Source organism: Pantherophis guttatus, chromosome 3, assembly GCF_059756535.1.
Source record: "Pantherophis guttatus breed Tessera chromosome 3, ASM5975653v1, whole genome shotgun sequence".
Lineage (NCBI taxonomy): Eukaryota > Metazoa > Chordata > Lepidosauria > Squamata > Colubridae > Pantherophis > Pantherophis guttatus.
In genome coordinates, this window is record NC_142065.1 from 31434217 (window position 1) to 31459508 (window position 25292).

Consider the following 25292-nt stretch of genomic DNA (forward strand, 5'->3'; position numbering starts at 1 on the left):
AGGCAATGCCACTTTAGAGATTTCAGATAACAGAGCTGTTTCCCCACATTGATTGTCATCTAGCCTGAGGGTGGAAGGGGGATACTTGACATGGAAATGACCCACAGCAGTTCCTCAATAGCTCATAAGACATTGTAACAGTTTTAAAAGACTGAATAGGCAATGGCTGTACTGACCTTGATTGAAATTCACATTGTATTCTATGTAATGCACCATTCAGCATCTCATATCTTCCTCATTTGGCACCAGCATATAAAAAATAAGTTCTCTTCATTTTCTAGACCATTTAATATGTTTTCCAAGAATGCATGCTGCAACTTTACCAACTCTCCAAAATTAAGTCATGTTATTTGGATTTCTATATTTAAAAAAATTAAGTACCTGAATAGGTAATTGTACCTAAGGCCCAGTGTGGTTTGTTTGGGTTTAATCTAGTATGAGGACATAAGCTTAAATCTTAATTACTGTGTACAGACTGAGTCAACTGAGGCTTTCAACCAGCCTTTATTTTTAAAAATTAGTACAATATGTGAATCCAATCAATATTACCTTAAAATCAAGATACAATTAAAAATACATTATTGGTTGTAAAAGGGTAAACTTAAAACTTCTGCATGCAAAATGATATATCAAAAAAGCATTTTCTTTTTTTGAATAGTAAGCTCAATATTCTTTTTCACGATACCATGTAATTGTAATTGCTGATTCCTGCAGCATTTTGTAATTTAAAAACATCGGTTTTTAAATTAGAAAAGCATAATTTTTCCATTGAGTATGGGCTTCAATTGAAAAATATTTTAGTACTGGATGCAAAATATATATATTTCAGCAATCAATATATCTCCCATGAAAGAGCATAACATTTGCTTCAGGAATTTAAACGTTTTCCCCAGGATAAGGCATTCATATTTATAACCACTGGGTGGCAGAAATGTCCTTTGTTTAAATAGCATTCCTTTAGTATCTATTGTTAGTAACCAAAAGAAGAGTAGTAATTTCAATAGTTAAAGATGGGGTTAAATTAGTATTTTAGACAGTGTGGTAAAAGGTGGAAGAAAGGAATTCAGGTTGTCATTTTGATTTTGGACTTCTCAATAAAGTCTGTGGACATCAACAGAGTGATTTTCTGTTAAGTATCATAGTAATGTAGCAGGAGAGCTATGCTGGTCTACAGTAGTCAAGCCTGTTTCAACTTAACACATTTTATTAAAAGACCTAAGCTTTACTGAGCTGCAGCTCACTTCTTCAGGTGCATAAAGTGGCTAAACTGAGGTAGGTCATAAGTTGGTGCAAAGTCAGGAGACAAAGGGATAGGTGCACCAATGCACCATTGAAAGACCAGGTTAGGGACAGACCATCATGGAGAAAATTGCAAAGAGTTAACAACAACTTAAGGACACCTAATCAATGTGGGGAAGGAGGAGGAAGCAGCAGGTGGGTTATGCAACTACAATTCACATGTGAGACACATCAATGATACTTCCTTGTAATGAATTTTCTCTATAAGCATCTTCAGGTGGTCAGAACTTTCCAGTCTTCTAAACAAGTTTAATTGGAAAATTAAGAAAGTTGCCACAATATATGAATTGGGCTTATAAGAGTATTCATTAGCTGTCGTTTCTTGAACTCTTTGAGAAATAGTTTTTGAAGAGAAACAGCCTTCTTTGTAATTCATTAAAGCTTCCAAAAACAGTTGTATTGTTTTATTAGAACTTAGGTAAGTTCTAGTTTTGATCTTTATGGCAGGTGTTCTAAAATTTTAATAGTTATATGAAATAGAAGTATAAAATCTGCATACTGTTCTTTTTCTTTTCCTGGAGAAAAAACTGTATCTTAGTTTAGAACTATGTAGAGTTACCCTTCTTTTAAATTAAAAAAAAAAAAGCTTTTATTTCTTAGACTTACAAACGAGAAGAGTTTCTAAGAATTTTCGGAGATGTCTGAATAGGATCTCTTCTTTACCAGTATGCCTTTTTAGGAGAATTAGACCTTGATTTGGTTGAAGAGCTTTGCTCCTTCTCAGAAATTTATGAAACTCTGTTTTGCCTTATTTCTAGTGTTTCACAAAATTACAATACTAAAATGCTTCCTCTGTGAGAGCTATGTATTCTTGGAGAAATAGTAGATGATACAATGTAGCCACTGAATCAGAAAATGCCAGATGCAGGTTAACTAGTTCTTGAGCATTGTAGAAAAAAACATTATAAACATGTAGTCTTGGAGCAACATAGTTATATTTTGCAATTACTTAGGGACGCTTCAAATTATTTCTGAGTTGTGAAGACTAGGATTCTTGTTGACCACATTAATGATAACTGCTGCTTATGGTGTTCTACACAGTAATTCTTAACTTCATAATTTTAAGATGTATGGACTTCAGTAACCAGAATTTCCCCGGGAGTTGGAGGTCCACACATTTTAAAGTTGCTAAGGTCAAGAAACACTGGTCTAGCTTATAAACTACCTAGTGTAAAAAGGATGCAGGGTTGGGGAAGGAGCTCCTGGAGTAAAATGGAGCTTGTATGCGTTAGTTGATGTTGGAATGGAGAAGCTGCATTTTAGTTTTGAACAGGTGGATCATTTCATTGTGGCATTTTAGCGTATGCTGAACCCAAGACAAAATATCTATGACAGGAGGTATTCTATCAATATTAGTGGGTTTTTCTATTGTGACTTTGCATGAGGTATCCAATGTATAAATGTTTATAGGGTGGTATGTCGCTGAAGATTCTCAGCCATCCAGGTAGAGTTGTCTGGAAGTGGAGTCATGACAATCGAAAAATGTTTATAGGTGATTTCCTAGGTTATTCTACATTTTCTTCAAAGAGAGGGATGTGTAGCAATGTCCCTTCTGTCACTTAGGAAAACATCTTTGCAGGACATGGTTGCCAGCTGCTATCCAAGTCATGAGCCCCACATGATTGGGAATCTGAAGGGTCGATGGGAACCAACAATCTAACTGGGGTATTCGATGATACAATGAAATTATTATGATTGGTTGCACATTCAGCTAGACGTTTAGACTTCATTTGGCACTTTTGTCCACCTAAATTATTATTAAAAATAGTACCCCAAGCCAGGGGTGAAATCCAAATTTTTTTACTACCATTTCTGTGGGCGTGGCTTTGTGGGTGTGGTGTGGCTTGGTGGGTATGGCAGGGGAAGGATACTACAAAATCTCCATTCCCACCCCACTCCAGGGGAAGGATACTGCAAAACCCCATTCCCTCTCCACTCCTGGGGGAAGGATGTTGCAAAATCTCCATTCCCACCCCACTCTGGGGCCAGCCAGAGGTGGTATTTGCCGGTTCTCCAAACCGCTCAAAATTTCCGCTACCGGTTCTCCAGAACCTGTCAGAACCTGCTGGATTTCACCCCTGGGTTTACTGTATTCCTTTAATTGCTTATGGAAGTCAATTATGGCTGTCAAAAACTACTCTTTATGGTATTAAATAATGTCTTGGCTACAGTCTAATGCATATGAACATCTGAAAAATTATTCTTACACCTATGCTAAACAACTTTTAAAATATTAGGGTTTGCATTAGAACAACAGAAAATTGGTTCTAGAGTTGGTTGGTTCTTGAATCACAAAAGTACAATTCCTACAATGGAAAGATAATTTGTCACTTCTGTTCCCAATTTGGCCCCCATATCTTCTTCAAATAAAGTTGGACTTGCCAGGTTTAAATCTAGTAGAACTTTTTTGGTGACCAGCACAGAAAAAATGAAATTTGAAAACTCCATATCAATGTTTAATGTTAACATGGTTATCTTTGTTATCAGATCCTGAACTAGATGTCTTCTCAAAGCCGTCATAGTACTTTGTCCCTGAAAGACATATTGGACAATGGATTTCTGATGAGTGCTTCCAGCAATAGCAACTCTCCAGGTAGCAGCTTATTTCTGGACATGAATTGTGCTGCCAAATCAGAAGACTGGGACAGTAAAGGGACTATGCTAAATATCAACATTACAGAATCTTCTTCAGGTAGTATAAAGGGGGACCTGCAAACATCATGTGACGGTGGGACATCTTTTTGTAAAACCCCATTCCAACCATCTGCCTTTGATTTGTCTAATTTGAGTTCTGCTAATAACAGCAAAGCAAATTCCTTAGCGAACACATACCATGATACTAAGTCATCTACACCATGCAGAGAAGACGCCTCTGTACTAACTGAACACATGATATTAAAAAGTTCTGAAATGAGTGATGATGTGGTCTTCAAGAAACCACTACAGCCACCAATATGGGAGATTTCTGGAATACAAGCCACTGTGGATAATTCTCTGTCTCTTGAAGCAAGCTTAGAAGATACTGGCTCCCTGGGTTGCATAAAAATGGATACACCATCTCTGGAAAGGTCACATTTTGTTATGCCACCTGATCCATCAATGAAGTCAGATGATGCTTTTCTTACCGTCCTTTCTGCTGACAAGTGAGCCAAAAAAAATAAATAAATAAATAAAAATTTGTCTGAGAAGATATTGTGCCACAAAGACTAACTGAAAGTGACTTTATCCTTTTACATTTAAGGATCTGCGCATAATAGCAAATAATTTAGTAATTGAGCATCCAAATTTACAAATGAAAGACAGAATTATTGAAAAATGCAAAACTACTATACAATATAGCTTTTTTGCCATTCTCTGTGCATACCACTGAATGTCTTCTTCCACTATAGTTGATGTGAAGAGCTGAAATATGAGCAATGAGCTATGGAAAACATTGGTATAAAAACAGCTTGTGTCTTAATCAGGTGAAATATTACTTCATATGCATTAGTATTAATCTGTTGTCTAGTCTTTGTTGGGGTTGGTTTTAGGATTGTTGGTTGAAATGTGAATAAATATTTTGCTATTCCAAACTGGATTGAGATGCCAGTATATTTAGTCCCTACTTTTTCTCTTAGGAATCACTAGAACTAAATCTAGGAATCTCCGCTGTGAATAATAGCTGCTCCTATTTATCTCAGTTATGGCTTTGGTTTGGATAAACTTTTATTGCAGTAAATAATTCTCAATCTCTGAACTGGCTTTATCCTGGTTATTAGCAAGCAATCCAAAAAGACTTTTAAGTTAAAGGAATATGTTGTCAGATCAAATATTATCCTTGGACACAACTTGGTTTGATCTAGCACAATACATAGATCTAGTTGTGGATTAATGAATAAATTATGATTCGCATTGTATGAACTCAATTACTGCTAAAGAGGTAGCAAACTAAATGTTTTCTGAGGCTCCAGAGTTTCTAAACAATTGGGCAGTTCAGATGAGGTTCTTTATTGGAGTAAAGGACTAGAGAGAAATAAAAGTATAAGGGCCATCAATGTTTGCCTTGTAATCCACTGAATTAAAATAGATTCTTAAATCCACAAAGATCCAATTGTTAAATTGGATTAGCCTAGTAGTAGGGAAGTTATAACAGGTTCCTCTTTTTTCCTATACTTTCGGGAACATGGATCACCTGATGACATTGTCAAAACAGGATTTGTTTACAGTGTACAAAATGAAATGGGTTCTTTATGCTTGCTGGAAATCTAAACCAAAGCCTGACTTTTGCAGGAAGCAAACCTTTGTATAAAGTTTTTCCCCCTGCTTGTCCACCTGTTAGTAGTATGAGTTTCCATTTCCTTGAAATAAGTTGTTACAGAAGACTGAGCAGGAATAAATGGAATTAAAAGACTATACCTTGTTCCTATAAATAAAGTTACCAAATAGAACAAAAGCACTGCTTATTATGTGTGGAAATCAGTTTTATTTCTTTCCTCTTGAAATTAAATCAGCTACTTCCATTATCGAAGTCAGTGCTGAATTTCAATACTTTCTGTTGTGCTGAGTATTGGTATAACTCAACTGCACATTTTTCTATCAACACTAAAAAAACACCTTAGGTAGTTCCTTGACCTCACATAAACTATGTTTAACCTGAGATTTTAACTGACCTTCTCAGTCTAACTCAAAATGAGAATATCCTTGATCTGTTTTTAACAATCACTTAAGACACAAATTTTAATACAGCTATTTCTACAACTAAACTACTTAAAGGCCTTTTTGATCATGAATTCCTGAACAGACTTCCTCATCCAAAGCTGTACCTGAAGACAGGCCTTTAAGTCCTCCTAATTCATGGAATTCCATCTATGTTTCATATCTTGCAATAACTAATCACTATCACACATTTCCCTAGCCATTATACATATTTATATTGCTCAGAAGAATCTTTAGAGAACTAATCAGAAACAAGAATTTCAAATTGTACAAATGATTTATTTAAAAAACACATTAAATATACATTATATATATATATATATATATATATATATATATATAAATCAAAATTACTGCCTCTAAGACAGTTTCTCATTCAAAATTTTAGATTATCTTCATATTTACAACATAGTGTGGATATAGAAAATTGGCAGGTAACAGTCATTTGTCATGTGCTTGTTCAATAAATTATGATTCTTTTTCCAAAAAGAAGACATTGTTTACACTTTGGATTTTTCAGAAACCCTGGAATCCAACTTCACTTGTATCAATATCATGTTCCTTTCAGAAAAGAGAAAAAATAAAGTACATCATACATCATCATGGACTCTCCATTCCTAGCTTTTAAAATTTTAAAAATAACATTGGAACATATTTTTATCTGAAATTGACTTTAGTAAACAAGAATATTTAGAGATACTTCATCACCAACTCAGCTCATCTTATTAACTACCTAACTTTGTTTTTTTCTCTGTATTGTACTGCCTCAAATTCTGGATATTCCCTAGTCATATAAATCAATGTACATAGAACTATTCTGAGGAACATTGCACTATGGCATTTGCTTTTTAAAGAGATAATAACCTTCATAAGGAGACCCTGGAGAGATTACATACTTTGCATAACACTAACCACTTCTGGATGTATCATATAAAAATGCTGTACAGACTGTACTTTGGGTAGTATATGGCTGCTTTCATAGCATTAGAGTTATGTTCAGTTGTGAAATACTTAATGAAAACAACTTGAAATAAATACTAAATACTATAAACAAATTAAAATGATTAAGGAATTTAGACGTATCATTCAGGTTTTCTCAAATCATCATCTCCCTCTTTTAAGATATAACCTTGGTGCACCATAAGGTGTTAAGACTAAAATCTATCGTATTTTTTGCTCCATAAAATGCACTCCCCCCCCAAAAAAAAGTGGATGGAAATGTCTGTATGTCTTATGGAGCGAATATTGCATCACAGATCAGGCCGCGGTGGGGTGAGGAGGTTGGGGCGGTGGTGGCGACAGGCATCAGCAGGGAACGGCTTGCCACCACCGCTGCCATTTGCCACTGCTGCTTGTCACCACCGCCATATACCACCGCTTGTTGCCACCACCGTTCACCGCCACTGTGGAACGCTGGAGCCTTCGCCGTCAAGCAGCTGATCGGCGGTTGGATCGACCTCCCGGAATACTGCCAATCAGCTGTTCCAGGTGGCAGGGATTGCTGGCGCCATTCACCGGCACTTGCCATCTATCACCGGCACCAATCCTAGAACAGCTGATCAGTGGTATTCTGGGAGGTCGATCCAACCGCCGATCAAGGCTCCAGTGTTCACCAGTGAAGGCAGCAGGCATGGAGGAGACAGCAATGGCGGTGTTTCCTGTCGGCCAGCCCACTGATCGACAGGGCTGCAGGAGGCCAGAATTCAGCCGTCGCTCAGCTGACCGGTGGTGGGTGCAATGGAGCGGAGCCCTGACGACCCACCTCCTGGGGCTGAGAGGCAGAGGCAGATATTTTTTTCTTGTTTTCCTCCTCTAAAGCTAGGTGCATCTTATGGTCCGGAGCGTCTTATGGAGCGAAAAATATGGTAACTTATTTCTACCTAGTTTTCAGTCATGAATAAAAAATGCAGCCTGGTTTTATGCACCAGAGTTAGATGTGAAATTTGAAGAGGAAGGAAGAAATACATAAATGCAGTCTATATGGGAACATCACTACATTCAACTGTATGCGACTTCCTTTGGGCCACATAACTTTAAATAGTATCTTGGGAGCTGTACTACAAAAAGAAATGTGGCCATGAACAATGATTTGAAAAATCAGCAAAAAGTAAAATATATTTTAATTCCCACATACTCAGTGATCACCATCCCTGTGTATCTTCTAATTAAGGGTTAAATGAACCATAAAAATATTTCACGGACATACTCTTGCACACACACACAGGTATATGGTTTTATTATGCTACTTCCAAACTAGCATGCCAAGATCAATAAGCTATCCACTTTCCCCACAATCTAATTTTATTTTCCTGTACAGAGTCTGCATTAATTGGGCTGGACAATCCATTGTTAAGTGACAGACAAGCTCTTAAATTGAAAAGCCACATGTCCACATCACTTAGCAATAGCAGTTCTGGCCATCCCAGTTGCTCTCGTTAAGTGACGACCACATGGGTCACATTACCACGATTTGTGACTTTTCAGCAGCTTCCACATTTTTTTGTCAGAAGACATCAGAGAAGGTCACAAACCACAATCACATGACCATGGGATGCTTTAAAGTCATAATTGTGAGCCAGGTGCGAAAATTGCGATCATGTGACCACAGGGATGTGACAGCCATAAGTACAAGGATCAGTGGTAACTACTACACATTCAGCACCATCAAATGTTTGAATGGTTGCTGAAGAGTAGTCGTTAAATGAGGACCACCTGTAAAACCATTATATATGGCTGGAAGAAAAATGTTTAATAATTACTTGATTTAGCTTCTTGAACTCCACCACTTGAAAGAAAATATGCTCCAGTATATGCTTGGCATCTTGCTGTTCCTTTGGCAGTTTATTAGTTACCCCTAGGATATCGCCACATTTTCTGACATAGAATTCTAGATCATCTTCAGTACCTAATAAAATACAAAGAAGTATTACTACACATAGATGCAAATATTAATTGGACCCATGGTACCTATTTCTGTAAAGACTTTATAAAGCCTCATCTTCTAAAGAACATAAAATCATTTGAAACATCTGTTTTTATAATTGATAAAAAACATTGGCACAATTGTACGTGAAAGAGATAGTTAACAGCAACTGTGGGGTTTTTTTCACATAAAACATTAATAAGTGTTATCTGTCATTCTATCCAATGTTCACACATTTGTTGCTTTGAGCAACAGGTCTGGACCTGGGTACTTGCGGGACCGCCTACTACTACCAACGGCCTCCTACCGGCCGGTACGCTCTCATAGAGAGGGGCTCCTCTGGGTGCTGTTGGCCAAACAATGTCGACTGGCGACCCCCAGCGGGAGAGCCTTCTCTGTGGGGGCACCTACTATCTGGAACGAGCTCCCCCCGGAGATACGGAGGATCCCGGATCTGCACACCTTCTGCCGCGCTCTAAAGACCTTTTTATTTCACCAGGTGGGCCTGGCCTAACTTTCTCCCTCTTTTTAAACATTTTTAACATTTTAAAATATTTTTTAGTATTTTTAATATTCAAAGTTTAAATCGTTTTAAATTGATTGGGGTTTTAAATTTGTCTGGGCCAAACTATTTACTTCGATTTTATCTCTGCTTTTTAAATTTCGTATGTATGTATTTTACTGTTGGCTGTTCACCGCCCTGAGTCCTTCGGGAGTAGGGCGGTATATAAATAAAATAAAAGTAAAGTAAGTAAAGTAAAGTCTACTTATAAGCAATAATAGAAATAATTGGTAAGATGAAATTGCTATTGAACTTTGGCTGAAAACAGTGGTGGGCTAAAAAATTTTTAACAACCGGTTCTCTGCCCTAATGACTGGCTGGGTGGTCATGTGACTGGGTGGGCAGGGTCAGCCAGTGGTGGGATTTTCTGGTTCACTGAACTGCGCAGAATCGTAACAATCAGTTCACCCAAACCGGTCCAAACTGGCAGCAACCCACCTCTGGCTGAAATAAGTTTTATAAAATTCAATAAAGCCTAAATAATTATCTTATATATTTCATCTATTTTCAACCACTCTCTTATAAATTATGGACTCTGCTATAATGACAAATTATTACATATTTTGTAACTATTATTTTACTGACAGCAACATCAACAATCTTTCATATTTTGCATGCAAAACTATTTTTAAAACTTATTGCTTATGAGTTTGTTGAACAAATTAATCTGTACAACTAAAAAATAAACCAGAGGATCTAATGGAACGCCATAATGAAATATATTTTCTTGTTGTATTCATTACATACAAGTAATAATAGACAATTCCACATATAATAGATGACTTCTGTTTGTTTCTAACCTATTGTATAATTTTATTTATTTTGTTTATAACACTAATCATATATTGCAATAACTTTATACGTTTTCTCTGAATAATATCAATAATCTATCTTTATTATACAGATTTTTCTATTATCACAGAAATATTGTCCCAATATTCTATAGTCATTTAGGCATATAGTGTCTCATTATTCCAGTTTACTTTCATATTTTAAAAGCAATTCATAACCAAATATGATTTACTATCAAAACTAGATTTAGTTTATCAAAACAATTCCATTTTTTAAAAAATCATGGGAACTATAGCACAGATACAGTTATGTTTAAAAATGAATTAAAATGTATGCCTTAAAGATTTAAGTCTTGATAGATGTTAAGAAATTATGTGAATTAGAAATCACTTTGCTAGAGATTTAAAACTAAGGACTAAATCAAGAAAAGGGTACTTTAAATCAAAGGCCAAATTGAATACAATAACAGATGTACCACCTGCCAATACTTCACATTTCTCTTGAATAGGTGGTCTAGCTACAATACTTCTGATCATCTTAAAAACCCAAAGTGGTCTAACAACCCTATTGATCTCTCTAAAACAGGGCTATCAAACTCCTGGCCCACGCTAGCCACGGCCACTTTAGCGAAGGGGAAAGAAGTCCCGATACGTCATGTGACGACGACACAACGTGAGTTTGACACCCCTACTCTAAAAGTAGTGATAACAGAATTTCCATGTCTAAGTTTGTGGGAAAGTCTCTCCTGATCAAGAATTTATGGCTTTGTTCCTCATGCTTTCTTCTCCAATTGCAAGATTTTCAAAATAGACTTTTTGTATCAAATATAGCAATCCTAAAATATAGGATCCCTAACATAAACTGTTAAAATAACAGGTCAAAATTACTTCTACCATAAACCCAGACATGGAGAAATTGTTATTTGGATATATTTGTGTAACACCTCCCAACCCCCAACCCCATATTCACTATTCATAAATTAATACTTCTAGAGAAAACAACAGAAAATTATAGATGCAAATTTGACCAACCTTAATTTGAAATCATAGCCCATTGTGGAGGATTCAAGTTGTTGAAGTACTCAATCATTCTGCAAATTAGCTTAGCAAACTCACCACAAATGTTTGAACTACTCACACTTATTTGTTATTTGGGCGAGACGAGCTTTCTCAGAAGAAAAAGTTTCATCCAAATCAAACAAGTCCAAGCTGGGAGGAGGCAACTCTCTGAAGGCTGGTGGAAAAACCTAATAAGCAAAAGGATGAAACAAAAATGTCTGATTTGTCCTTATTTGTTCAAAAAAAGGAATATTGGTGTAGGATACTAATAAAAGCATTTTAATATCCATGAGAAAGCAATTAGCTGTTCTATATATAACCTACTAAAAATCTTTATTTCTGTTAGCCTTTATCTAAAATTTTAGCCTTTCCCTCAGACACTTGATTCACCTTTACTACAGGTATTCTAGTGTCTTATAATGTGCCTCCTATCCATCTTTTGTAATACTGACCCCTTAATTTAACTTATGTATTCTAGCTATTTTTTGCTAATGGATCAAATCTTATATCCAGAATCAAAATACTTGTTTTCCCTATACACTTATTTTATTGTAGTAACAACAAATGACATTGTTACTCACTGCTGGCTGGAGTGCAGGTAAAGGTGTTTCAAACTGTGGCTGAATTAGCTGAAGTGGTTCATATTTCACATTCAGCTGTTCATAAGACCTGTAGAATACAGTTAGCTTACATAATCTGATAATAAATGTAAAACATCAAATTGATAATTTGGAACATAATATTACAGAATTATTACTGATAATAAATGTAAAACATCAAACTGATAATTTGGAACATAATATTACTGAAAGTATATTCCTAAACACAACTGAGGCAACCTCAAAATAACTCTGATTAGGACTATACTGCAATAACCCTGTGGACTTCACATAAGGTTAATATTCTGACCTGTACAATTGAAAATATTCTATTTTTGCATCAAAATCTAAAATTCTAAAGATTTTGATGCAGAAATAGAAACTTAGAAGACTTATAGAACTTGAGCAATGAAGTACTATTGGTCAATAAGGAAAAGGGTGTTATATATTAAGGACATAGTCCAGAAATGATAATTCTTAGAATAAACATAGTATCAAGAAACAGGCTAATGAGAAGTTTTGGTTTTTAAAAAGTTACAACTAATTCTTAAGGAGATGTATAAACAAAGAAGAGATTGCTGTGCTAAGTGTTGCACTGAGGAAACATGGGTATCAGTCAACAAGTAGCACAGCAAGAACAACCATAGATCCAGGACTTTTCTCACAATTCCACTGGGAAACAATATTCTGCACAGAAGAGAAAAAGAAACTTTCCTGGCCACAGCCCATTATTATTTGCTCCTCTTTCTGGATCTGGGCTAATATAGCTCAACTCTTATAAAACTTTAAAACATTCTGGTGCACACATGGAAGTCCATTGATGGATTATTTGTTTGCTTTCTTGAGTGTTTTCTGAATATTATAATATTCATTGCTACCTATCCAAAATAGACCACAATTATATATACATTGTAGATTTATAGATTTTAGATTTCTATGCCAATGCATGCAATATTGAAATCCAATTTGTTATTGTGTTTTTTAAAAATAAGCTATTATTTTAAGAATAACAAATACTCTCAGATGCTGACTTAATAATTTTTGGAAGCGCTGTAGTATCTAGTTGGTAAATAGACATATCAAACAGTGTTGTAAAGTCTCGTGGATTCTCATCTCCCTCTTGCAGACAAACTCGTAACCGTTCCGACAAAGTGGCTATATCAGGAAGCATTGTATAATCAGAAATCTGAAAACAAAAAAGCAAAGTAGCAGCTGGGATTAAAAAAAATGGGTGTTAAGATATTTACATATCTAATATACAGTGAAGATATGTAAATATAAAATAAGTCTATTTTAATTTCTAGTCAAGATGCTAAATTTAACAATATGCAGGTAATCCTAGACTTACAGCCACAATTGGGACCAGAATATGTTGTTAAGCAAGACAGTTGTTAAGTGAAGGACACCCGATTTTACAATCTTTTTTCTCATGGATCTTAAGCAAATCACTGCAGTTCTTTACTGAATCACATGGTCATGAAGCAAATCCAGATTCCCCACTGATTATGCTTGTTGGAAGATAGCTGGGAAGGTTATAAATGACAAATCACTTAGCTCTGGGGCACCACAACCGTTGGTTGCCTAGCGCCCAAATTTTAATCACATGACTGTGGGGATGCTGCAACAGTCCTAAGTGCAAAGACTGGTTATAAGTGACTTTTTTCAGTGCTGGGTAACTTCAAATGGTTGCTAAACAAATTGTTGTAATTTGAGGACTACCTGAATTCAAAACCAATCTGTTCCATTTTCACACTATGAGCAAATACATCTCCTAATGCAAAACTTTTGAATAACAAATGGCTTTAAATAACAAAATACTTTGTTCGGAATATACTCATGTAAACATTGATTGTAAAATTATTTTATTTTTTGTTGTGAAATCCAACTTGGAAAGGTGGTAGTGAAAGGGAAGCATTGAACACTGAAATAAAGCACAATTTATTTATTTGCTTAAATAAAACTTTTAACTTAAATTGTGACAAGTTATTAGTCAGGCCAAATACTGAATCTGACAACATGTCACGGCCCTGAGTTCTGTGGGAGAAGGGCGGTATAAAAAATCTAATAAAGTAAATAAAATAAAATAAATAAATATAATCTAAATTAGTTCAAAGATCATAACAAAATATTGAAACTTTGGCTATGGTAATTATAACATTTCAATAAGGAGTGGCATGATTCTCCCAATTGTAAAAGGTTTAAAGCTATTAAACATGTCCTGTATAGTGGTCCTATTTTAAAATCAAAAAATAGGAAAGGGCATCTATGTGATTAAAAATTTCATTTTGAAGCATATTTTTGCTCTTTGTGGTATGGCTAAAGGTGGGTCAGAGAAAAAATAGATCTTCATTATATGTCATAGAATCATGCTACACAAGGCAAGGCAAAATACAGGGATAACACCTCCATTTAGAAACTTACATGGAATAAAACCCACAAGATTCTTGGGACACTTTAGTGCAAACATGTCTAGATGAATTCTTACTGAGAGAAAATGTATTTTTTTTCCACAAGTAGTTCATGCTCTAGTAGTCTTCTGACAATTTGCCCTGATTGTATAATCTCAGAAGATTTGCTTCATAATTGTTTAGATTTGTAGATATATTGTGACTCCCAACAGTTATTTACAAAGCTTTTTTTTTTAAAAAAAGGGAGGCTGATATCAATAATACATAATGCATGCAGGTTGATGCCACTATTTTTTAAAGATTTAGAATTATACCAGAAAAGCAATCACCTCTATGAACAATGTTGCTGACTTTTGCTGAGGACAAATGTCTGAAATCAACTATTTTAAAACAAAAGTTATGGTTTTTGTAATTAAATAATCATCCAATAGAACTTGTTAAGTCATTCAAGTACTGAAGCAACTCTAAGCCCCATGCCAATTATGTTATCCTAAATGCAGAAAAATCAGCCTTAAATCTCCTTCCCCCCCCCCTCTTTTCTTCAAAAGGAATTCAATTTGCATCTGTTGTGCTCAAAGTTTTTTATGGACAAGGCCCATGGTGAATTTCTCTTTGGAGCTCAGATGGGCCCATTCAGGTCATTCTTCTCAAAAAGGGTACAGTACCAATTTCTAAGGACCATCTTCCCATCTAATTTAATCTAATATGGTAAAGTACAGTAAAGTCAGTTCGATGCCATATTACTGAAACATTGACTTGGACATTTTCTGACCGGCTTAAGTTACTCTTTCCTACTGGTCTAGCTCCTCTAATACTGGTTGAGAACTTTAATTCTTCTTGGAACCAAGTATTCTATGAGAAACTAAAATTATTTGAGTTCTCAAAGGCTCTGAATAAGTACTATCCACTCTTAAGTAGCCTCCTCTGGATTTAACATACAAATTGACCTATCATCTTTGTCTATGTTTCTGAGTAGATCTACTCATCTAATCTGCCCAGTAAAATACTTCAACCAAGTAACAAACCTAAATTCAGGAGAAGTTTTCTTTGATCAAAGTTAATGTCCTCCCACCAATGTTGGGATGTTACTGAGGGGAGATATTGATATGCTCAGCTTGAGTGGAAGTTGTACTTCTGCAGTGGAGGAACAATTCGGATGCTGAATCATGTTGTTTTGTATTACTTCTACTAGGATAAAGCTCGGCAGGAGTTGCTATTTCCATTCAATCCTCCAGCTGTTATTATCAGTTCAGCCTGACTCCATCTCACAGAATGTTGCTAAGTGATGTTCTACGGTCCGCACAATATGCCTCAATCTGCGTTTAAGCAGTTCTTGCAGCCTCCTTTTTGATTCTGCTGATCACTTATTTTAAAGAATTATGGTTAAAGGTAAATGTAGGTATTTGTCCAGCTGATTACCTATACCTAACTATTATGTTTTTTAAAATTAGCCTTTGATATCTTCCTTTAATTTACCAGTAGGAATTATATTTTTACCTGAAATTTATTCGTTACATCTATATAGCTTTAATTTCTTTAAGGCTTACAATTACACTAAAAAGAAAAATCACATGTAAGTACGAAACGTTGCACTAATTTTTTAACTAACTAATAAGAGCCTGGTGGCTCAGCAGACTAAGCATTGTGATTAACACCAGTTGTCTGCAATTACTGTAAGTTCGAATCTCACCAGGCTCAAGGTTGACTCAGCCTTCCATCCTTTCAAAGGTAGGTGAAATGAGGACCCGGATTGCGGGGGCAATAAGCTGACTTTGTATAAATATATAAAAGTATGAAGGCTATTGCTTAACGCATTGTAAGCCGTCCTGAGTCTCTGGAGAAGGGCGGCATATAAATCAAATTAAAAATAATTTTTTAAAAAAACTAATTTTACATTCCAAATATTTATCTGAAAATAATTATATCTTGCTTCTTCAAATTTATTTGTTTGTGGCAAAAATGATATATCATTTCCATTACATGATGCCTTATGAATTCGTTTAATTTTTGTAATATTTTATAACAACTTATGGTTTGTGCAATAAAGGTTATGTACATCAACATATATACATACATTATACACTTACTTCTGGATCTTCTGCATCTATCTGATTTAAGTGAATGTCATTTGTTGTAAGCCACTGGAAAAGTACCTCCTAAGAAACCACAGAAATTTGTAACATTTGTAAAGCATTTAAACAACTATCATTAAAAACCTGGCCCCACAATTCAATTCCTTCATTCCCTTTATCTCTGTGAAAGTTTGATTACCTTTAATGGGCTTTAAAACTTTTTATTATATTAGTGAATTAAGTGTATGGCCTAGCAATCAAGTATTAAGTGTTTAAAAGTTCTTGAATTGCCTGGAAAATATTGTATCTGCATTAAATGCATTCTCCCCAATTAAAGTAACTGTAACTGTCAAGGACAAAGAAAAAATGGTTTTCAGGAAAAAATGTAACACAAAAATTGGCTGGCTTAGCATCAGTGTATCAAAAAAAAAAAAAAAAACACCAAGAATACAGTATATTTGATTGAAGCAGTATTTAAGACTCATGAATCCATGCATACATGCATGAACACATAATAAATAAAGGTCTGAAGGAAAGGATAAAGCAGCAAACCTTTCTACCTGCATTGGTTTGAATATGCTCTGTTACACTGAGCTTCAGGGGAAAAAATTACCAATCTTTCATTTGAAAAGACATAAGATTATAAGATTAAACAATGCCTCACCATGATTTTGGTATTTTCTTCTTTTTCCAAATACTGATCACTGAACATATGACACGATCCCAATACTGCTAATTTGCCACCTTGAGTCTATCAAATAATAAACATAGGACAGCACATGTATGAATTATAATCATCTAAGGGAAAATCTAAAATGTGCTATCTAGATTAAGTTGATTCAATTTTAAGAGTGAGGTATATTTTTTATAGGTGATATAATGAAGAGAACCACTAATCAACATAGAGATCTGAACAATTGCTATGGTTATTGTGATATTATTTTAAATTAACATCATTTTGTTGGCAAACAAGGATTAATCAGGATTTAAGTAAGGCACCACTTTTAAGTTTACTTTTCTTGAGCCATTAAAAAAATTAACAGCATACACAAAGGTTCCATATCTCCTTGTTCGTTTTAACTGATCTGAGAAACAGACAACAGATACAGCCCTATAATAGGCACATTTGGTTTTTAAAAAAATCCTCCAACACTCACTTCATTTACACACACACAAATGTATAATACTGCATCTCTCTCTCTCTCTCTCTCTCTCTCTCTCTCTCTCTCTCTCTCTCTCACACACACACACACACACACACACACACACACACACGTCTGTATTCTGATCTGGTCAACTGCAAATAGATGATATCTAGGCCTTGAGACCTAGGTCTAGATTTTAATAATACCAATTTCTAAGGACACGCAAAGCACGTGCGCGAAGAGAACCGGTGGTAACACCGGTTGGAACCCATCACTGGTATGGAGCTTTCTTGGAACTGCTGAGAGGACTGTGTTGTAGACTAGTGAAAGATAATGTCATAGCCCTCCTCCTCTGTTGAGAGAGGGCTGTTCAATTTTGACATAGATGGCCTCTTTGGCCCCTCTTTCAAACCAGGGGTCCTCTCTGTCCAAAATGTGGACTTGCTGTCTTCAAAAAAGTGGCCTTTGTCTTTTAAATACAGATAAGATTGCTAAATCTAGTCCTGATAGCTTTGTTCTCCTATGTTGGGCCATGCGTTTATGAAGTGATTGTTTTGTTATTGCTAGTCCTCTATGTTAGAAGAATCTCACCTGACTGACTGCATTCCCTAGATAAGGATAAGATAAGGCATCAGGGATTCTGGGGTTGGTTAGGCCTATGCTGCTTTCTGCAGTGCAAAGACTAAACTCCTTAACACCTCCTTCCAGTCTAGCTGGAATTTCCCCCACAACTTTAAAGTGTTTTAACGATAGCAGTATCTATTTTTAACAATTACTAAAGCAGGTGGGCAAGGGAATAGAGTACTTGTTAATATCCTTTTGTTTGAAACCATGTCATAGTATTTTCAAATGACAAAATACAGAGGAAATATATTTTATCATAAAGAACTAAAGTTGGACAGAAGTTGTAACTCAGTAATGTACCTTGTAAGGATAAAAAGCCAAAATGGGTCTATTAAGAGGAAAACACACAGAGCCTGTAGACAGAACAGCCACTGCAGGTTTCATCACATTTAATGTAGCACCAAACGGATATACAAAAGTCAGAGCCCTAGAAAAAGGATGCAAAGAATGCCATTGCCAATTTTAAAACATTGCAGCATTGTGCATTTCCAGATACAATATACTGTAACAATACTTCCCTATAAAAATGGTCTCTCACTTAAAAAAAACCCAACATGCTCAATGTAGCATACAGGATACTTACTGCGAATCATTTCCACCAGTATCTTCATCTATTATCCCAGTCACTGTTTTTCCTGCAGCTCTGCTGATTTCCCTTATTGGGGGAAATACAAAATCAACTGAGATTAATATTTTATAATACAGTGATTTAAATAAAATTTGCCTGAAATGACTTATTATCCACAAATGACTTACCGATTTAAAACTCCATTAGACACCAAGGCTTCTTTAGGATGGAAATATTTATAATATACATTTCTCACCACAGAATCTTAAATGAAAGAAAAACAAATAGTTACTGAAGTGTGTTGCTTCAAAATAGAGATTCCATTTCATGGCCATAATTAATTCCATTTCAAATCATGAATCTATGGTCAGTGGTGGATATACAATTCTAGCAAAGTAAAAATGCAGTTAAACTAAATGAGAGAGGTGCGGTGGTACAGGAACTCTCTTTAGTAGGTCCATTGTACCAGCTGTCTTTCATTGCTTTCATGCTGTGGGCACTGCTATTATTCCAAGCACACTGCAGCTTGGCATGCTATTCACTATAAACCAAGGCCCTTCTGTTATCTCATGCTAGAACTTATTATGTATGTATGGAAAGTGGAATAGGTTGCTGATATTTTAATATGTAGGAAAGTTACAGCCAAAATGGAATAGCCATAGCAACAAAAGCAGTATAGCAACATATGTTTAACTAAAAATCATACTGTCCAATTATTAGGAGAGCAACCATAACAAATACGACATATTCAGATGTAAATGTAATATTATTTATTTAATACATTTATTTACTGCTTCTTATATCTATGTTTGTTTCATTCATTCCTAAAACTTATCTAACTGCCTGAAGTCAATCAGATTCTTGACAGCTTATAGAAATCATTAAAAAAATACCAAAATATGTACAATTAAGAAGAGTCGTCACAGTATACCATACAGTGGTATCTCTAAGTAGTTTTACCATAACATAAAACAGACAATAAATTGAAATAATATAAAATCAATGCAATGAAAAAGTCACATAAAGATAGTTACCATGTTTTTTGGACTATAAGATGCACCTAGCTTTTGGGGAGGAAACCAGGGGAAAAAAATCTGCCTCTGCCTCCCAGTAATTTGCCTCCTTGCAGCAAGCAGCAAACAGCCTGGTCAGCTTCAGCACAGCCTGATTTAGCATGAGCAGCTGATTGGCGGTTGGATCTGCCTTCCAGAATACCGCCTATCAGCTGTTCCAGGCTGCGGGGATCGCCACCACCGCTGCCACCTATCACCACCTCCGCGCGCCCCATTTTTGGCCTCCGCACGTCCCATTTTCAGCCCGTTCCAGGTGGCGGGGATATGGCCTGGAACAGGTCGAAAATGAGTGCGCAGAGGTGGCAATAGATGGCAGTGGCAATGGGTGGCTGCGATCCCCGCAGCCTGGAACAGCTGATAGGTGGTATTCCGGGAGGCAGATCCAACCGCCAATCAGCTGCTCGTGCTAAATCAGGCTGTGCTGAAGTTGACCAGGCTGTTTGCTGCAAGGAGGCAAATTGCTGGGAGGCAGAGGCTGGTGGGTGGGGGCCGGCGGGTGGGTGGGGCCTCAGCAACATTCGCTATATAAGATGCACAGACATTTCCACCCACTTGGGGGGGGGGGAGTGTGTCTTATACACCAAAAAATACGGTATATGTTCTTGAACAGGATTATTTCCAAAATCAACAGATATTAAGAATAAAAACACTTGTCAAAACTACAACCAAATTTACCTTTCTTTTTCAGACAAATATAAAAGATGTCGAAATAGATATTGAGTTATAATTTGTTTTCTATTTTGAACTAGGAATTTGGATACGTTTTGAAAACTGTTAAAGTAGCAAATCTTTTTCATGTTAATTAATTACCATTATTGACCATGATCCCGAACTCTTCTAATAAGAAGTTGATGTTAGTATCATAACGAGATTCACCACCTTCTCCCAGCATCACCAAGATATTCCCACCACTTTCTAGGTATTTCTTTAGAACTTCAAACTGAGAAGGAAATAACAAGCAGAAAAAAACTAGTCTTATTGATACAAAGTTGGTTTCAAACTTTTTTCTTAGTCAATAAGAATATTAAGACAATCTTGAATATTAAAACAGTCATACTACATGACTTGTAATATTTATATTTTTTAATATTTCCAAAATCTCATCTATTTTTAATAAGAAAATGATCAGATTAATCCTACAATTTTATTATATTTTAAAAAGTCAAACAGAAATTTACAAGCTAATAAACAATCTGTTCCTTGGCATATAGCAAAATGTACACAGAAAACCATTTTGTTTCTCCACCAAAATATAAATCTTATGATGAATATTTAAGTCCTTCTCAATATTTAAGATATCATTAACCTCTGAACAATAAACAGATAATGTATTTAATGCTAGCACATACTTCAGCAGCTGTAAACTTTTCTCTGGGTCCTGAAGTAATCCATAGTTTTACTCCTGAAAGTTTCTCTGAAGTGAGTTCATCTTTTAAGCTAGGAACAAGTAAACAAGAAATCTTATTCCACCATTTAAAAAATCAAAAAAACAACAACAACAATCTGTTTTAAGGAAAACTTTATGACATGTATATTAATTTATTAATATACATGATTAATTTATTAATCAGAACAAAGTACAGATTTCAAAAAAGACATAAAATACGATGAATTCCACCTACCTCTGTATTTTCCAGTTACTACGAAGTTTTTTTTGTAAAATCCTATAACCACTGTTCATAGTAAAAATTTCCTTTTTGGAAGCATTGAAGATAATAATATTCCGAAGATCTCCTTCCATAATTATCTTAAAGATGAAAAAAAGTACAATTACATAAACAAAGGAACAGCAAATTAATGTTATAAAATATCAATTACTGTATATTTTCTCTAGCTTAATATGCAGTATAGTATTTTTAAAAAAGATTAAACAATATTATTAGATGCGCAGAGTATTTGAGTATTTATTTGAGATGGGGAGTCATATAAATTCAACAAATAAATGAATAAATGAATAAATGAAATTATGAGAGTGAAAATTGAACTAATAGTCCCATTATAACAAATAATAATTATATTTTCTCACTAAAAACACTATATTTACATAATGTACTCTTAAAGTCCTGCAATTAAGGGAACCAAGTATGCATATAATGTGAAAATGGCATGTTGGGAATTAGGATATCCAAAATTCCATTGTTAGAGTTCAATTTGAAATACATCCTTATTGCCCATTGAAATTTTCCCTGTTGGGGGGAGGACAGAAAGAGAGGTGTGAAAAATCCTATTGCTATATAATTTACAGGAAATTAAGAATTCATAATTCCTCTGTTTAAAGCAAAAAAGCATCTCCCAACTTCCTTTTAAGCAAAAGTGAAAAAAACTTTATTTAAATATTATTTTTTCCAGGCATTCCACCAATGAACAAATATTGATTTAGTCATAGACAACTGTTATGAAATTATCTTAAATTGACAAAAATATATTATTAGAACATAGAGGTCATATTTACAAAACAACTTCAAAAACTTTAAGAGATTCTGAGAATTATAGCTGCAGGAAAGAAAATAGTATGCTCTTTAATGTAATTCTCAGCATCTTTTCTGGATTACAATTCTTGGTGAAAAACCATGAATTATATTCCTATAGAACTCCACAATTTGTGCAATGTAACTATGCATTTGCAGCTAGAAAAATAGAATTATATTGATCAATCTATGCCTATCCTTGAGGAACAGAATTAAAGGCTGGTTCAGGCATAATTAGGGCTATCCTAAAAAAAGGAGGACATCAGGACACATCATCCTTTTTAGGATAGCCCTAAATTATGCCTGAACCAGCCTTTAATTCAAGGACAACTTGTCCTAATGTCCTCCATCTGGCAGGCACAGCATTAAAAGTAAATATTGTTTGGCTTTTTTAGTATCTACTGTACAAGCTATCTCTTCCTGAGCAGCTTTTCTCTGCAGCAAAACCTTCTACCCCCAAAAAATATATAGTCACTGCAACTTAACAAGTTCTCACTGAAATTGATCCAACTTTAATCAGTTACATACCAACCATTTTCTCCTAACCCATTCTTGCACATTCTTGACATTCAAAAGCCAGTATTTCTGATGCTAGAAAAAATAATTTCATATTCATGTAGACCCATGACTTTTTTTGGTCCCCGATGCCAAGAAAGTTAAATAGTGTATCCTCCTTTACCCCTTTCTAATTTGTCTGTGAGCAATTTGGCCTGTTCAGAAATCTGGTAATCCTAAACCACAGCGGGCCTCTTTGCTTCTGCATTAACATGGGGTAAAAACCATTATAAGTTTATGTTCTGCAACAAACCATAGTTAAAAAAAACATCTCCAACGGTAGTAAAAACTACTGTTCTATATTAAAATTATTTTATGACTATATGTCCACACAGAGAGGGAAATTATCATGTTCTCTGTGGGTGTGTCCCTATGTTGCTAACAGGGGATTAAAGAGACATTCAGCATGCCTACCTTCTAGAGAAATGAAGTGTCCAAAGACCCTTGGACTCGATGAGGTTTTTTTGTTCATCACCCTGATGTTAAAGACTTCTTGCTAAGGAAGTGTTGCCACATATTCTCCATCAAAGGGCTGATGAAAAAAAAAAGATTTCCTTTTTTTCAGGCAGGAAGAGGAGGCTCTTTGCATCCGTTTAATTCAGGAGTGGGGAATCTCGTTTTTCCAAAAGTTGCTAAACTACCGTTCCCAGCATCCTTGGCGGCGGCAACAGTTGGAAGAGCCGGCAGTTCATCAGGCATACTTTAATACAGAGGTCTCCAATCTGGCTGAGGAATTCTGGGAGTTGAAGTCCACAAGTCTTAAAGTGGCCCAGATTGGAGACCCCTGCTTTAATACTTCTGCAACGGCTGGGACTGGGAGGAATTAAGGAATAAAATTTACGCAAAAATGGGAGAACCTCCTCTTTGAGGTAGCACAAGCACTGCAAAAACCATCTTCCAACAACCCCTAAAAAAGGGACGTTCGAGAGGGCTTGTACGCACCCGCAAGGCCAGCCCGGTTTTCCTCCATGTCAATGGACCACAGATGCAAGGACGGCAAACGAGCGCTTATAGTTGAGTCTCCACCGTATTACTAATCACCCTTTCCCTTCCAAGGAAATTCATTTACCTGTGGAGTCGCCACCATTTTTTCGCGGTTCCTCGATTAGGAAACCTCGGCGGCGGCGGCGGCAGCAGCAACACGCGGTAACTAAGGGCCGCTCCACCCTAGCAACGCGATTCTCTTCCTGCGCGTGCGCAGAACGCGGCTTCACTGTAAACCTCCGGAGGTGGGGGCGGGGGGCGGGGACAAAAATTGAGAGGTTTGATGACATTTGATCCGGGAATGTTAAGAAGACTCGCAGACTTGGAACTTCGCGGGCGGAATCCTCCACTCTTGGAAATAGGGGGAGCTTGTGAGAATCTGCCATCGCGAGAAGAAGGGGGGAAATGTTTTCTCTGTCCCCGCCGTTAACGCGAACAAGCAGCAATTAAAGAATATTATCTAGAATTTAGAATTTCTGTTAATTCTCCTGGCTTATTTGCTTGCAAATCTATAGCTGTTTACGCTTTCTAAGAAAAATGTTCCATAACAAGAGGCAAGAACTGTAAAATGCTGTATTGGCCCGATTCCGGCATTCTATCAATCCATATTTATTTATATAAATTATTATTTTACAAGTAATTCCAGGGGAGAACGTATTTAATATTTCTTCTTCCTCCTATTTTCCCCACAACAACAACCTTGTGAGGTGGGTTGGGTTGAGAGAAAGTGACTGACTCAAAGTCACCCAGGCACTTTTCATGCCTAAGGCCAGAACTAACATTTACAGTTTCCTGGTGTTGGAAGAAATGTCCATCTGGGTTCATTTCCAAGTGGGAAGAAAGACACTGGAAACACGGAAGCTGTCTGGAAAGAAAAGAGAGAGAGAGAGAGAGAGAGAGAGAGAGAGAGAGAGAGAGAGAGAAGGAAGGAAAGGAAGGAAGAAAGAAAGAAAGGAAAGAAAAGAAAAGAAAAGAAAAGAAAGAAAGAAAAAGAAAGAAAGAAAGAAAGAAAGAAAGAAAGAAAGAAAGAAAGAAAGAAAGAAAGAAGAAAGAGAAAGAAGAAAGGAGGGAGTGATCGACTGATTTGATCTTGTAGGAAGTTAGCACTCACCCTTCTCCTAGAAGAATGAAATATTTTAGGAAATACTAAAAAGGCAAAATATTATATTTCCCTGGATGAGAAATGGAGAAACATGTTTTAAAGACAAAGCAGCTTCCTACCTCCCCCCCACCTTTGTCAATGGGCCATTAAGGCCTCAGCCAAGCTCACTTATTCCCTCCACCTTTGTCAATGGACCATCATCTGCAATACAATAGGACCCATTTAGCTACAGAAACTCACCACATGGCACCTGGGAAGATTACATCAACCAGCAAGGCTAGCTAAAACCCCCACCCCCTGGGAGTCTGACAACCAATCAGGATACTCTTCCTGTGCCCAAGGAAGTTCAGAGCCCAGAGAGGGCA

The 25292-nt window shown here is 36.0% G+C and overlaps 2 protein-coding genes across 5 annotated transcripts; one reads left to right on the forward strand and one right to left on the reverse strand.

The window, feature by feature from the left end:
- Positions 1–3776: 3776 nt before the first annotated feature.
- On the forward strand, positions 3777–4446 carry LOC148114536 (uncharacterized). The gene has a single exon (XM_087890667.1). The coding sequence runs from the start codon at positions 3799–3801 to the stop codon at positions 4444–4446; it is 648 nt and encodes a 215-aa protein (XP_087746793.1). The 5' UTR covers positions 3777–3798.
- A 2025-nt stretch (positions 4447–6471) lies between these two features.
- IFT52 (intraflagellar transport 52) lies at positions 6472–24058 on the reverse strand. Of its 4 annotated transcripts, XM_034413977.3 has the most exons (15): positions 23911–24042; positions 23256–23373; positions 21441–21565; positions 21168–21255; positions 20629–20758; positions 18934–19009; positions 18761–18832; positions 18478–18604; positions 17073–17159; positions 16424–16492; positions 12960–13114; positions 11911–11998; positions 11409–11517; positions 8754–8899; positions 6472–6555 (listed from the first exon to the last, which is right to left on the reverse strand). In XM_034413977.3, the coding sequence occupies exons 3-15, from the start codon at positions 21557–21559 to the stop codon at positions 6511–6513; spliced, it is 1311 nt and encodes a 436-aa protein (XP_034269868.1). In that variant the 5' UTR covers positions 21560–21565; positions 23256–23373; positions 23911–24042; the 3' UTR covers positions 6472–6510. The 4 variants fall into 4 exon arrangements, with proteins under 4 accessions (XP_034269868.1, XP_034269867.1, XP_087745313.1 ...); XM_034413976.3 differs by lacking the exon at positions 23256–23373 and having other exon boundaries at positions 23911–24058; XM_087889187.1 differs by lacking the exons at positions 23256–23373; positions 23911–24042 and adding an exon at positions 23784–23802.
- Between the last annotated feature and the right edge of the window lie 1234 nt (positions 24059–25292).

Coding starts and splice junctions, on each gene's coding strand:
- LOC148114536 (XM_087890667.1), top strand. CDS start 3,799: ATGTCTTCTCAAAGCCGTCATAGTACTTTGTCCCTGAAAGACATATTG.
- IFT52 (XM_034413976.3), bottom strand. Junction 16,493..17,072: donor AAGAAAATACCAAAATCATG/GTGAGGCATTGT, acceptor GTGGTTTCTTAG/GAGGTACTTTTCCAGTGGCT. Junction 11,999..12,959: donor GCGCTTCCAAAAATTATTAA/GTCAGCATCTGA, acceptor TGTATTCTACAG/GTCTTATGAACAGCTGAATG.